Source organism: Cibotium barometz, chromosome 12 (assembly GCF_041138505.1).
Source record: "Cibotium barometz isolate CiBa-2024 chromosome 12, ASM4113850v1, whole genome shotgun sequence".
Lineage (NCBI taxonomy): Eukaryota > Viridiplantae > Streptophyta > Polypodiopsida > Cyatheales > Cibotiaceae > Cibotium > Cibotium barometz.
Genome location: NC_141057.1, coordinates 51486567 through 51502542, shown reverse-complemented (window position 1 = coordinate 51502542; position 15976 = coordinate 51486567). Strand labels below are relative to the sequence as shown.

At 38.2% G+C, this 15976-nt stretch overlaps 1 protein-coding gene across 1 annotated transcript; it reads left to right on the top strand.

Annotated features, from left to right (window-relative positions):
- Window positions 1-250: 250 nt before the first annotated feature.
- Window positions 251-3314, top strand: LOC147633555 (putative laccase-11). Its single transcript, XM_086805865.1, has 7 exons — window positions 251-562; window positions 662-813; window positions 913-1157; window positions 1383-1511; window positions 1607-2199; window positions 2390-2750; window positions 2863-3314. Exons 1-7 carry the CDS (start codon window positions 425-427, stop codon window positions 2991-2993), a joined length of 1749 nt encoding a protein of 582 aa, XP_086661991.1. The 5' UTR covers window positions 251-424; the 3' UTR covers window positions 2994-3314.
- Window positions 3315-15976: the final 12662 nt, after the last annotated feature.

Genomic DNA, 15976 nt, shown 5'->3' with positions numbered 1-15976 from the left:
CACGATACGTGCGTGCATGCCCCCATTGCCGACGAAGGGATCGCATTTACTACACACACTCACACACCGTAGACTAGGTCACACTGTCACAGTACGTCGTGGAGCTTATTAGTAGTGCGGGCCCTGATCACGGCCCACGGCATTCCCGCGCGCTACGTGAGCTCAGGCATCAGGCCCCAGGGGCTACTTTCGTTCTCTCTGACTTCCCGTCCCGACGCGGCTTATCTTGACTTTCCGTCGCTGCAACCGCCCCTCCGTCAAACAAGCACTATATATCGTCGCCATTCTCTCCATCCCCATCATGATTCAAACCATCCCCATCCACTGTGTAGCTGCATTCGTGACATCCCAGTGGACCTAGATTGCATCGTCTAGATCTAGTTCTACCCTTACATCACCCACCACATCCTCCCTTATCGCCAGCATGCTGCACCAGCCATCTCCGGCACTCGTTGCCTCCCTAGCTTGTTGCCTCTTCCTGCTTTCGCTCTCATTATCCCCTGCATCAGCTGCCGGGCCCTCTTCCAGTGCGGCGTCTCAAACCCACATGCTCGACTGGAAAGTAAGTTCATAACCTCCTTATTGCCCTAATTTGATTAACGCACACTTGATACATGGTTCCCATTAACTCAACGTCGTGTCGTGCTCGCGTCTCGGTCAGGTGCAGTACACCAATGTTACTCGCCTTTGCCACACCAAGTCTCTAGTCTCCATCAACGGGCAATTCCCCGGTCCGACCGTTTACGTCAGAGAAGGCGACACTGTGATCGTCAATGTGACCAACCTGGTCCCTTACAACATCACCGTTCATTGGTTAGCATTCTCGCGTATTCTGATTGTAAGCAAAGAATTTGTCCGTTTGGATCACTATTAATGGGCGAGCTAATGGTGGTGGTTGGATAATTAACGTAGGCATGGTGTGCGTCAACTCCTCAGTGCATGGGCCGATGGGCCTGCTTATATTACACAATGCCCGATCCAAACGGGTCACTCCTACGTCCACAAATTCCAAGTGGTCGATCAGAGAGGAACCCTGTTTTATCACGCGCACATCAGCTGGCTGCGAGCTACTGTCCATGGAGCTTTCATCATGCTTCCAAAGGCCCAAGTGGCGTATCCATTCAGTGCACCCTATACAGAGATCCCAGTTCTCATTGGTAGGTGGCTGGACGCGCTTATGAATTTAAAGTTGTATGATAATGTGCGAATACTTTGCTTTACTGAATCATACGCCCCCTCTGCTGTGAACTCTTTGCCCCATTAATGGTTTGCCGTTTGATTATAAAGCTGGCTTGCAAAAAGTATTTAGCCCCTCTACAGTCTAGCTAATCCTTGATTTGTTTCGTAATTGTGTTTGATCTTTTGTTCGGATGTCTCACTAGGGGAATGGTGGAATGCCAACGTAGAAGACGTGATAGCACAGTCGTTGCAAATTGGTGGTGCATACAACATCTCTGATGCTATCACAATCAATGGGCAGCCTGGGGCATTGTACAACTGCTCGCTAGCTGGTAAATAATGCCTGGAAAAAACCTCAATTGAATGAATATTTACGGTTATAATAGTCAATCGAGCAGTACTCAGATGATGGATTTATTGCCTGCAGATACACAGGTTTTCAGTGTCACTAAGGGCAGAACATACCTCCTGAGGATCATCAACGCTGCATTGAACTTTCAAATGTATGTGGCGGTTACCAACCACACACTGACAGTGGTGGAAGTGGATGCAGAATACACTAAACCTTTGGAAACAGACGTGGTGGTGCTTGCCCCTGGACAAACCACTAATGTTTTGGTCACGGCTAATCAACCGGCAGGGCAATATTTCATATCAGCTTCTGTCTTCTCTCCAACTAGCAACATCATAGTTCCCTTTCCCACAACGCCCGCTACTGCGATCCTGCGTTACGAAGGAGCGAGCACGGTTGCATCATCTAGCTTGGCTTTGCCAGTGTTCCCGGTCTACAACGATTCTTCCTATGTGGCAAATTTCACTCAGAGTTTGAGGGGTCAATCTTACTCTAGAGGCTACTACTACTATAAAGTGCCCCAGACAGTAGACGAGGATCTTTTCTTCACAATAGGCTATGCGCTGCAGCCTTGCTCTACGTGCTCGACAGCGGCATTCCCAGGCAGCCGGTTGTCTGCATCGGTTAATAATGTCACCTTCAAAAGCCCAAAAGTATCACTGCTTGAGGTACGTAACCCAATTTCAAATCAGGTATAACGTGATCTCCCTTCTTAGCTGGGCGAGTCGAGACTCGGGTTAGTTTGTGAGAGGCTGAGGGCTATTACAATATATATATGAGAGATGAGATGGGATGGTACTGCTCACACCTAGAGCTGGCTAATGTTTTCTGTTTGTTTTCTGTTTGTAACACATGTAGGCGTATTACAACCACATCAACGGGGTGTACGAGGCGGACTTCCCGTCGGAGCCCGTCTTCCAGTACAACTACACGGGAGTGTCTCCAAGCAACGCCTACTCTGTGTTGGCAACGAAGGTGAAGGTTCTCAACTTCAGCTCCAATGTGCAGATCGTTTTCCAAGACACATCCACCCTCTTCTTCGAGAACCATCCCATTCACCTGCACGGCCAGAACTTCTACATTGTGGGGACTGGCTTTGGCACTTACAATGCAAGCTCTGATCCGGCCAACTTCAACCTTCAAGACCCTCCCTCCAGAAACACGGTCGGCGTGCCAGCCGGAGGATGGGCTGCTGTTCGCTTCAGAACAACCAACCCAGGTAATTAATTTACATCTGTTTGTACTTATCTCTCGTCAATCAAATTGAAATCCATAGCTCACAAAGGGTAGAAAGATTGCTAGATTAATACTCTACTGTTCTCATTCTGCAGGAGTTTGGTTCATGCATTGCCACTTCGACATCCATAGCTCCTGGGGCATGGCCATGGCCTTCATAGTGAAGAATGGAAACGGTCCTGGGGAATCTTTACCACCTCCTCCTTCTGATCTTCCGCCTTGCTAGCTAGCTAGTTGGAACATTGTAATGCTTTGTTTAAACCCGAAGAAAACACACCCAAAAAAAAAGTAACTAAATGTAATTTTTTCCCTTTCTGCAAATCCAGGAAGCATGCAACTAACACGATTAGAAAACAATTCTGTCTTCACTTCGGCAGAGCTACCCACTGGCCCCTCTTAAATTCTAGTATTATACAGATTTTCCCACGGCACACGGCATTTTGTAGTTGTCACCCGTCGTCAGTGCTCACTCGTGTATCATAATTTGAATTTGGGAGTGAGCGATTCAATTACTTATGTAAACTATTCTTTTCTCATGATTGTAACACCTGTGACCTAGAGTCAGAGATATTCATAAAAAATGTCAAAGAACTTTTGGTTATTTTGCCGATCTAGACAAAAATATGCCTTTTGCTAGATATGTCCTAGTTATAAATGAATTTATCTAAGAAAAGTCAATAGTTCGTACCACGTACCCCCTCCTTACACCCTTGTAAAATAAAATGAGCTCTACCTCTACTTCTATAGAGCTTTTTTATACCCATAACGAGTGGGCAAGACCTTCCCCTTTGGCAGCCCGATTGTTAACCGTATATACTTATATATATATACATATATGTATATACATATATGTATATACATATATATATATATATATATCCATATATATATATACATACATACATACACATGTATATATACATATATATATCTATATGATATAACATATATATATATATATGTATATATGCATACATACATACATATATATATATATGTGTGTATATATATACACATATATATATGTGTGTATATATAAACACACACACATACACACACACACACATATATATATATATGTATATGTATACATATGTATATATTCATATATACATATGTATATATACATATATATGTGTGTGTGTGTATATACATATGTATGTATGTATGTATGTGTATATACACACACATATAAACGCTGTTGCAGGCAAACTAGGTAATATTTTCTGAAAACGAGAAATATTTAGCATCTTTAAAAGATTTTGTTTAAAAAGCTCAAATTTTTATGTTTTTTTAGAAAGTGATCTATGCATGTGTACAATGCCGCCCAAAAATGACACTATTTAGAACACTCTATGCATTTTTTTCAAAAAAAAAAATAGAACGAAAAAAACATGTTTTTGCTTACTTTTCTATATTACAACTTAAAATCTAACATTAAGAATTAAAAAATATACCAAAATAGAGACCATTTTTCATTAACATCTGTAATTTAGAAAAGTAATTAATACAACTCTAAAAAAGGAGTTGTTTTTTAGACATACAACTCATCGCATAGTTATGGCTCCTCATCATCACACTTATACCATCACCATCACTTGTTGGTGTGCCTTCCCTTGAGGAGGTAGATGAGGCATCCTCTTCATCACTATCCACAAAGATATTTTTTTCTTCTATGTGTACACCTGAAGCTAAGACTCCTTGGGTTCGCTATCGTGTTAGCACACTCGAGAATGTGCTATCAAGCTCAGAGTTATTGAAGCAAGGGATCTTCTCTTGTAAAATAGAAATGGTTGACTTTCTCAAGTGGCCTGCTTTTGTGAGAGTAAAGTCATACACTAAAATATCCACCTCATTAAGTGGTAGTACACTAGTACTAGCAGTGTTCTTTCCCCTATTACACTTGCCCTTTCCTTTTGTTGTATTTACCATTTCCAAGCTATACCTTCCCTCAAATGTATTAGCATGAGTTGTTCTCATCCAGTGCACTGTCAGTGACAATGTATGCTCACCAATTTCTTCTTTGTTGATAGCTATTACCTTGCCAATCCAAAACGGATGTTTTAAAAGCATCATCCTCAGCTAGGGTAGCAACAAGGGTACCCTCTTTTATGTCTTGTGGATCACCACTCCACATCTCTTGAATTCTTTTTCGCCTTTCTTTCGATCGTCTGGCTCCTATGTACATCTCTCTTGCTTTCCCATGAAGAAGTTTATCAATCTCTGTTGGAATTGGTGCTGCAAAATAAGTGGTTTTTTCAGCAAGAGTTGGCCACTGAAAAGAACTAGCTAGATTCCATGAGTTATTGATATTCCTTTTAAGTATTTCTTCTTGTTGTTCAAAGAACGTGTCCCACCATTTTACATCTTGCTCTCCTGCATACTGCTTTTCCTTCTCGGTTAGTGATCTGCTCTTTGCAATGCACCTTTGAAAGTCCATAGCACAACGTATCTTGCTTGCCTCCTTTGCGTCCTTTAAGCTTTCCAAGTGTCATTTTTTAAGCTTGCATAACCATGTTTGGAATAAATTTGAGAACTTTAAGGCCACCTAAAGGAAGCCACTCTACATCAGTAGAGAAAATCTTTCCACATAATAAAGTTTGACCACTTTCTTCTACAGGTTTAATCAGAAAGGTATGTTGATAACTTAGATCATTCAACTGCTCCAAGCTACTCCTTTTTTCTATCCTTGGCCCATTAATAAAAAACTTGAAATCCATTGTCTCCTTCAAACGCTCTACCATTAGCTTTGGTGTGTAAGCTTTCTCTATAAGTGTCATCATGCTCGGCAAAGTAAATGCATTGTGGCGAGATAATTTTTTTGAAAACGTACTAAACATCTGATCAATGTGGTCATGAGGGTGACCCACAAGTAGAAAATTCACTTTCACTTTCTTAAACACCCTAAGGAAACATCATGCTTAGGTATCCAAGAACTATTTGATTCTTATTCTCTCTTGCAGTGTTATCTAGCTGCAAATATAATATGCTTGGCAATGCACCTTCCCAATTAGATATCACATGATGAATGATTGTGACAGTTAGATTTGGATCATTGTGGATATTTGGATATGTGAAAAAAACCCTTAGGTGAACTTAAGCATTGTATACAAGGCAACCAACCAAATGCATTTGCACAAGTGTGTCGTCTATAATGTCCTTAGTAGATAGCCTAGCAAAGTGAGGCAAGCAAGTTTTTTTATGGTCCATTCCATCAATAACTAGCCCAAGATACTTTTCTGGAGATGCAAAACACTTTCCTCTATAATCCATTGCCTTCCTTCTTTCATTTGCTTGCTCTTCCCTGTGAATTCTCAAAGTATCCTTGACTATCCTTAGCTCATCTGGACCACTTGCAACCTTTCTTCTTGTTTTTAGCTTTACACACACAGTGCACACACCCATTCGAACTTTTCATGGGATAGTCACGTTGGCAAAGAAGTTTTCCAAAGCCTGGTAAAATAAGAGTATCTTGTATATTGCTCTTGTTTAGTTGTCATAGCATCTCTATACAATGAGAATACCTCTGACCTTGTAAAATTATCAGATAAGTTAAACCTTCCTGTTGTCGGCATACATTCTACATGATCCTTAAAATAACAATGAAGCCATGTTAAAACATTTTGCCCTGTTGGACCTATGGATAATAAAGAATCTAACGGCTTCAGTCTGCCCCATTTTTTGGTCCTGCAATTCACCCTCTCAAGCCGTACATTTCCAAGACACTCAAAGCAACCTTAAAGGCTATCCTACATACCAAATCAGAGCCAAGGCTATATTCAAATTTTCTATGCAAACAAGGTATTAGCAGACCACTAAGAAGTGCATCTTGCTCTCCACTACTCATGTCAAATTGCGTGTTCATAATGCCTTTAACTTTTGCAATCCAAACTTTGCTAGACATTCTTGCTTGCAACATTCTGTTTTAATTGCATCCCTTAATTATCTATCTGCACAGAAGAATGCTTTTCGCTTCAACCCATGTAGGTCTTACCTCGATACATTGGAGATGATATCAACTGCTTAATGATATCCAAGGCATCATGTTCATCACTACCATCATTTGTTGCTTGTTGTGGTGTGGAGACTTTACTTGGAGAAGCAAAGTAAGGACTCCTTCTTGTGCTCGTACCTTCATATGATGTAAAAGATAAGCCTGCTGATTGCCCATGGCTTGGAGTTTCCACTTCTCTATCTCTTTCTTCAGTTTTTTAAACCCTAGGAGACAAGGAATAGGATGAGAATGAGGGACCCTCTGAATGTGATGCGGTGGTAGGGGATGAGCTCCCACCCACTTGTGTAGGGGAAATGACCAATGGAATGTCTCTCCTCATGTCTTTCTCCTTCTCTAACAAATGAGAAATGAGAACCTAATAGCCCATGTGGCCATCATATAGAAATACATTAAACTTAATACATAATTAAGGTGGGACTTGATTAAGAAGCCCTAGAATTAAAACACTAAATAACTACTATTTTGGAACTATGAGGCTACATAAGAAGTTGAGAGGAGGCTCATTTAGTCATCTCGCATTGTGAGAGAGCAAGATATAAAGAAGAGAGAGAGAGAGAGAGAGAGAGAGAGAGAGAGAGAGAGAGAGAGAGAGCACTATTTGGGCACACAAGAAGCAAAGCAACAAGGAGAGCAAATCGCACTTTCAAGTCCAACCATGGCAAGGTACACAAAATCTCGATCCTTAGAAAGATTCCATAAAGATTTCCTTTTCTTCTTATTACTTAAAAGCTTTATTTGTGGTAACAATAACATTATTAATATTTGTTTGAACTTATAGGATGTTTTAACTTAGATGTTAGAAAAACTATTATAAAATGTACTTATATCTACCAATGAATAAAATTTTAATAACAACAACTAGTTTGAAATAAATCTTAAAAGATAAATAAAGTTTCTAAAGTATTTTTCTCAAAAGAAAGTTCCCACAAAGAATGGACACAATTTTAGTGTTTTTTATATATTAGGAGAGTAGCACACAATTTTTAAAAATTGTTTGTGTACACAAAGTTGATACATTGCATCAACTTTGGCATAGAATCTTGATGCTATGCATCGAGTTGATACACAACATTAAGTTGACTCTGTTTGTGTATGCAAAGTTGATGCAATGTATCAACTTTAAGAAGATACACAACATCAAGGTGGCTTCGCAAACTTGATACAATGTATCAACTTTAAGAAGATGCACAGCATTAAGGTGACCTAACAAAGTTGATGCAATGCATCAATTTTAAGAAGTTTTGTTTATTAATGCACAGTTAATGCATTTCATCAACTTTGTTAAGAAAACAATGTACACAAAGTTAATGCATTGTATCAATTTTTCTATGCAAACTTGATGTTTTATATTGAGTTGATACAGAATATCAAGTTCATATAGCAAAGTTGATGCAGTGTATCAACTTTAAGAAATTTTGTTTGGGTGTACAAAGATGTTGTATTCCATCAACTTTGCCACACAAACTTGATTTTTGCATCAATGTGATGCACAACATCTAGTTTGTGTGGCAAAGTTAATGCAATGCATCAATTTTGCATACACAAACAAAGTTTTTAAAAGTGGATGCATTGCATCAACTTTTCCACATAGACTTGATGCTATACATTGAGTTGATACACAACATGTAGTTGGTGTGGAAAATTTTATGAAATGCATCCACTTTTAAAAAAAAAATTGTGTATGCAAAGTTGGTGCATTGCATCAACAACAAAGTTGATGCACCGTATCAACTTTTTTGCACAAACTTGATGTTATGCATCGAGTTGATGCACAACATCAAAAGTTGATGTAGTGCATCAACTTTAAAAACCATTATGTAAAGTTGTATAAACTTTTTCTCACAAACTTGATGTTATGCATCGAGTTGATGCACAACATCAAGTTTCTATGGAGAAGTTGATGCAATGCAAGAACTCTTCATTTTTTAGGGAATTTATATGAGATGGTTTTTGATTAAGCTAGCACAATGTTAGTTAGGTTAAATGTATGTGCGGCAAGTTATTTCTAAACCTAACCATAGAAGAGCTATATCTAGAGGCACTGTCACCTCGCGCACTAAGGCCATTAACTTATAGGCACCTGATAGGGTGCATAGCCAGGGGGTGAAGGGGGGGGTATGCCCCCTTCTTAGGGGGTCCGGGGGGTGGGCACGCCCCCGGGCCCGAAGGACCGTTATAGTAAAACCTCATTGGTTTTCTCGACCTGTCCGACAGTGTAATTAGTACTCATATAGTGACTGCGAGCCCAAAAAAGCATAGTTTCTTACATAAAGTTGATGCACTGCATCAACTTCTCCATGAAAACTCGATGTTATGCATCGAGTTTGTGTGGAGAAGTTAATGCGGTGCATCAACTTTGCTTACATAAGCATGCCAAAAATAGTGAGGATGCTATAATAATTCAAAAGTCTCTTTTTTTTGCTAGTAAAATCGCCCTAAAAGCACTTCAGCCCAAAAAAACCATCGCTTTCTCCTTGGGCACTTTATTGCTTGCGCATATCTTCTTGCTATCCCTTTTTCTACACAGTGGGCAATATCTTTGCTTGATTTCATGCTACGCCACTTCTCTACGTTTTCTATACCACACTGTGACTACTAAAATTTGTTGACACAAGGTGGACAAAAGAGAAGGCGACCTTCATCTAAGGTGAGATCTTCTTCTCCATTCAAACTTTTTCAGTTTTCTATTATTTGATTCCGTTATAATGCATCCAATTTCCCATGAACTCGATGCAGTGCATCGAGTTTGCATGTAAACTAAAGGTTGAGAACAATCTACACTCAATCTTCTCCTAAAAGGACCGTGCATCTCGACAATTATTCTTATTCCTTCTCCTCTGCCCTCAATGATCTGGCAACCATATCGATGTGCCGCATCAAAATCTAGGCCCACAAGTTTATCTCTTCTCATCTCTCCCTTTGGTTTTCCATACCACTTTGCAACAATGCAATTCCTCTTTTAATGTTCTCCTGCTTGTTGCCTTTTTCTGTAAAAAATAGTTTATTTCTTAATTCATTCTTAAATTCTTCTTTTTTTATCATATAGAAGTAGAATATTTTTTGTTTTACTTTTAATGTCTTCTGATTTCATTTTCTTATCTTATAGAAGCTTGTTTTGCTCTATTTCTTGCATATTTTTATTTTTGATCTACTTGTGATAGCCTTGTTGTTGCTCACTTTAATGGTTAGCTCCACCTTATTGATTTTTTTGGATTTGATTGATTGAACCAACTAATAATTATTTTGCTAAATCTATTTCTTTTTATCTATAAAGTAGGGGTGACGAGATGAAGAAGTCCTCTAAGAGGCTTGCTATTGAGGCTCCAGAATTTGATTCACCTCCTCAAATACAAGCTACAAAGAAGGCAAGAAAGGAACATTCTAAAAAAACTGCAAAGGAAGCCCAAACTGCAAAGGAAGCCCAAGCTGCTACTTTACCTGGGAAAAGATCCCTCTTCCAACAAGTGGAGGCCTCACAACAACATGAGAAGAGATGGTGTTGCAAGGGTCAAGCATACCAACACAATGTTGAATGCTATTGCGGAGAAAGTACAAACTCAAACTCAACCAGGTTTAGGGACCATTGCCACTTTTCCTCCCCGGGGTACTGCGACGACTGAAGCCTTCACCCAAAAGAGATTTATAGCTTCATCACCATCCTCTATTGATGAAGATGAAGAAGAGAATCAGAAGGAGGATGATCCTATGTCTGTTCCAGTGAGAGCTAGGACAAAAACAACAACTTATTATGTACCCCCCAGGAAGAACTCATGGTTTTCTAAATGCACCAAAAGATAGACCTCAACTCTCAGCAGGTACATCAATTAAAACTCTTGCTTATCTTCAACATGAGTGGAGTCTTTCTGGGGTCGATGGTGGTCTTTTTTTCATCATTGCTAGGCACTCTGGCGTAAGGGTACTACAGCACTGTAGGTTGCAAAATCTATGCTGCTCTCACACTTGAAGAGGTAAAACTTCTTGCATGGGATCATAATAATGATAATGACTACCGTGCAAAGATGTCCCAGATTGAGAAAATCGGGTTTTTTCACTTGAGTTTGAGGAATATGTGGCACGACACCAAAAGGTTGATGGCATATTATAAAGACAATGTCTTTTGGAGGTTGGGATTCTTGTGGAGAAAGAGGAGCTCTCTTATGGACTCAAAAAGTATGATCCTGTATTTCAGCTTGCTTTTCGTACAGGACAGATTTGGGATCTTCAGAATAGAATCTTTTCAATGTGGGAGAATAAAGCTTTGAAAGGGAAGAAGACCTCTAAAGGGTTAAATGAATCTAGTGGCTTGGCTAAAAGTCGTGGTAAGAAGGTGGACACATCAATTGAAGACCTTGCAGAAGATATGAAGCTTAATCCATGGCAAGCACTTCAAGGAGTGAAGGACCAAACAGTGCTAGTTTCTGTCTTATCGCGTGTCATTTCGAAGGAGCTATCACTTGATGAAATGTCTTTGAAGCTACAAAAGCCATAAAGTTTATATGAAGATGCAAGAGGTCATGATGATAAAAAAAATTTTAAATTGCACCACTTGGAACGACGTACATGCAGAGTATCCCCAGTCTAGCTCTCAAGCAAGTTTGAAAGATTTTTTCTTGTCCTTCAGAGATTGGGTAATATTCTTTTGTTTTTGTATTAAAGATTCAAATGTGATGGTATGCTAGTATTGTTGTTATGTCTTAAGAAACCAACCACTAAGTATTATATTCTTGTATATTAACTTTCTACTAATAGAGCAGAAGCCTCCAACTAAAAAAGGCAAAAGTCACTCTCTCAAGAAGAATTAGAGTGTCCACAAAACTTTCTTGTGCACCTTGAAAGAGCTCGTCAAGAGAAAGCAAGACGCCTTCTACAAAATGCTGCTCCAACTAAAGGAGATGAACTAGAAGAGTTTTTTCTTCCTGGACAAGAAAGTAAAGTAGCATCCTATAAAGTGATTTGTGGGGATGTAAATAATCTTCAGAATATCATTCCAAAGAAAGATTACAGTCTTGTTATTGCTAATATCCCATACGGTTTTAATGTGAGTGGTTCTACAAATGATGAGAGAGCATATACCTATCAAGAAATTCAAAAGATGTTACAAAATTTTAAAGTAGTAACTACATCGAATATGTGGAGATTTGTGATCTTTCATAGCACTAGCCAAGCTGCATCAGTAACTGCAGCTCTGAGAAGAGAAGCACATGGTCTAGAGTCTCTTGTTTGGTATGGTTTCAAGAACTTATGTTTTTAGTTTCTTTTCATTATTATTCAAACACTTTAAATTTATGTTTCACTAAATTTAATTGTAGGGTCAAAACAAATATAGATCATGTTCCTGGTTTTCGTTTCAAAAGTTCCTTTGAACTGATCACGGTTGACTATAGGGATGAAATTGAGCAAAGATGTGTTAAAGCACATGTCAATGAGTCTGGATGCTCCAATGTGCTTTCTTTTCCCACAGTAACTAGAAAACTAAGGTATGTGACTAAGTCTAAAGCCTTGGTGAATCCCTACCAGAAGCCTCAATGCTTGATTAATCGTTTGATCAACCTATTTTCTACGCCAGATGATTGGATACTTGACTTATTTTCTGGAACTGGTATACACTTATTTTTGCTTTAAAAAATCATATTTAAATATATAATTTCTTATTATTGATTGTATGTTAGTTCTTATATTCATTTTTTTAAAACTGCAGGTACAACTGTGACATGTGCAGTTAAGAGAAAGAGAAACTGCATTGCAGTTGAAAAGCATGAGATTCCTATGCGTGTAAAGGGTGCTATGGAACTGCCAGATGAAGATCAAGAGGTGGGAGCAATCTCCATTGATGCTAATGAGAAGTTCCAGCCAGCATCAAAAGAACCTATGCCTCCCCTCTCTAATGAGCCTAGGGAATTAGCATCTCTAATAGAAAATGAAAATCTTACTTGGATGCTCCCTGGTCCCCAAGGAGAAGAAAATGATCACCAATCCAATAAAGAAGCATAGGAATATCCAGATCAAGCCCTAGATGTTTAGGATTTTGAGTTTACTACTTTACATAATTTAGTTTATCATGACTCTCCTACTTTACATGCTTTAGTTTATTGCTCTAGAAACCTTCAAGAAGTTTCATCTCATCTTTGTATAGAGAACTTTTATTTTATATTATTTGTATTGGCTTTGCTATTTGGGTTTAGAAATACATTCAAGCCTAATTGTAGGGTTTTTTATAAACTATAGAGCTTATGATGTTATCTATTCTAATCTTTTTTTATCACTTGTCAAATAATGTGTATATTTATGTATAGTGGTAAACTTTGTTCCAAGAAAGTTCATTAAAAAAGGTTTATTTCATTCATGAAATTTATAAAATAATTTTTAATTTAAAAAATTTTGGTATTTCTTTAAGTTGTGGGGACTTCTTCTATCCCATTTAAAAGTCAAGTTGTTTTTATGTCAAGCATTATTAGTTTATAAATTTTTGGAGGTCACCACATGTCCTCTCTTGAAAAAAGTATCAAAATTCATGTAGTTTTTTAATCTACACATGGAATTCTAGATGTGCTTTTAAAAAAAGTGTGTTTTTAAGCTTTCATGCATTTTTGGAGGGAATCTTTTTAGGTAACCCTCGTCAGTTACATATTTTACCCGCAACAGTATATATATATATATATATATATATATATATACATATATATATATATACATATATATATATATACATATATATATATATACATATATATATATATACATATATATATATATACATATATACATATATATATATATATACATATATACATATGTGTGTGTGTGTGTGTGTGTGTGTGTGTGTGTGTGTGTGCATGCATGCATGTATGTATGTATGTATATATGTATTTACATATATATATGTATATGTATATATATATACACACACATGTATGTGTGTGTATGTGTATGTGTATATAGATGTATATGTATATATATACATATACATATATATATATATACACACACACACACATATATATGTGTGTGTGTGTGTGTGTGTATATATACACACACACATGTATACATATATACATACATATATATATATACATATACATGTATATATATATATACATATATATATATATACATATACATACATATATATATATATACATATACATGTATATGTATATGTGTGTGTGTGTGTGTGTGTGTGTGTACATACATACATATATATGTATATGTATGTATGTATGTATGTATGTATATGTGTATATATACATACATACATACATATATATATATATATATATATATACATACATACATACATATCTAGATATATATATACATATATATATATATATATATTGAGAGATGTAATCGCGGTGTTGTGTGTATGTGGGAAAGCACCCTAAAGGTGCAAGATATTGTGGCAAGATAGGAATGCCACATGTAATATTGAATGGTGTGTGAGTGTTGACCAAAAGAGTGGAAAAGGGAGTGCCACATGGATGATGACATGTAAAGTGGGATAAGGCTAGTATATCTTTGTATGGTTCATTGTGATATACAATAGAATAGAATTGAGTGTTGAGTGTGCATTCTCTCTCTCTCTCTCTCTCTCTCTCTCTCTCTCTCTCTCTCTCTCTCTCTCATGGAGTTTTTAGTGTGGTTTAATCCACCTTAATTATGTTGCTTAATCTTGTGTCTATCACCATGATCAATCCCATTTTAGGATTGTTAACATGGTATCAGAGCTTGGGTGGGCTCTTGGTCATGGGTGATTATTATGTATATTAGCTTGTTTGTGTGTTTGTTTGATTAACCATGTTATTATGGATCATTTTTATAAAAAAAAATATGCACGCTTTATTATTGTTCTCTATTTGCATTTGAGAGAGGAGTTCAAAGCTGCCTATGAAGCTGAAAATCATGATTTCAGCATTATGAAGACTATGGAGTCTTCATCAAGCATCAAAGAAGCTGCCCACCAAAGAGAGTTGCAAATGGGAGTTTTGCAACATGAAGAGCCTGCTCATCATCAAAGAAGCTAAAAATGGAGAATTTTGGCAAGTATGAAGACTATGGAGTCTTCGATGTCAACAAGGAAGCTGCCAAGGAGACAAAGGTGTCTCAAGAAGGTTGGTTTTGTGAAGTTTTGCCTCAAAGTTTTGGTTTTGAGCATGGAAAAATGCTCAATGTTGAAGGGTTGCTGGTTGTTGGGATTTGTGGATCCCATGGTTCTTTGCATTTGGGCAAAGAGTGTAAGAGGTGCAATGCTTGTCTAAGAAGGGACAAGCAGTTATGGGCTTGGAAGAAGTCCATGGTTGAGCACATTGGAAAGAGTAATGCTTATGGTTTTGCTCATGGAAGATGGACAATGTTTGGTGGAAGCCTTTGGAGCTTTCACATTGGTTTACGGCTTGGTTTCTTGAGAGAAACCAAAATGGAGAAGCACCCTTGAGTGGTGCATGCAAGGAAGAAGCATGCGGTTTTTTATGCTCAACGAGAAGCTTACTATAGCCATAATGATGGCTATGTATAAACCTCAAATGGGAGGTTTGTTGAGGCAAATTGAAGACATGATTGTAACATGGAGAAGCTGCATAGGGGCTTCTATCCATGAGAAGCCTGCAAGTTAGATCTGGATTGGGAGCTTGTGATAGCCATGCACATGGCTATGGAAACATCAAAGGAAGGTTTGGTTAAGGCAAGGGACTTGTATGCAGAGCCGGCAAACAGCCAGCACCACCAAGTACATGACAAAAAAAAAAATGCAACAATTTAAGAAGTGCACGTTGAGCAGCAATGATGGCAGTAAAGTGCCGGAAAGAAAAGAAGCCGTTGGAGTAGCTATGGCCTGAGTAACTGTAGCAACAGACGGACAACAGTGTGCGCAATGAGAAGCAAGTGGACTCAAGCAAAAGGAGGCAGCTCTAGCATTGACGCGTTGTGTTGAACGGCAACAAGAAGCGAAATTCTCAACAAAGAAAGGAGCATAGCCATGAAAAAAAGAGATTTTTCTCTGCACATAGCAAAGGGGCTAGCCAATGGACCACACTGCAAGGTTGGCAAAGTGCAAAGGCGACAGCCAAAGCAAGGAGCAAAGATGTGTTACGCATGCCAAAGGGGCAGGCCACAAAGCTGGCATAGCAAAAAGACAGCTCTGCGAGGTAAGAGAAGGGTTGGCATTGATGAAAGCACTTAGTAAGTAGAGCTGAGTGTAA

Bases quoted from the DNA above. Each gene is read 5' to 3' on its own strand.
- LOC147633555 (XM_086805865.1), top strand. From the start codon at position 425: ATGCTGCACCAGCCATCTCCGGCACTCGTTGCCTCCCTAGCTTGTTGC. The intron at 1,158-1,382 runs GTAGGTGGCTGG...ATGTCTCACTAG, and splicing joins AGAGATCCCAGTTCTCATTG to GGGAATGGTGGAATGCCAAC. The intron at 2,200-2,389 runs GTACGTAACCCA...TAACACATGTAG, and splicing joins CAAAAGTATCACTGCTTGAG to GCGTATTACAACCACATCAA.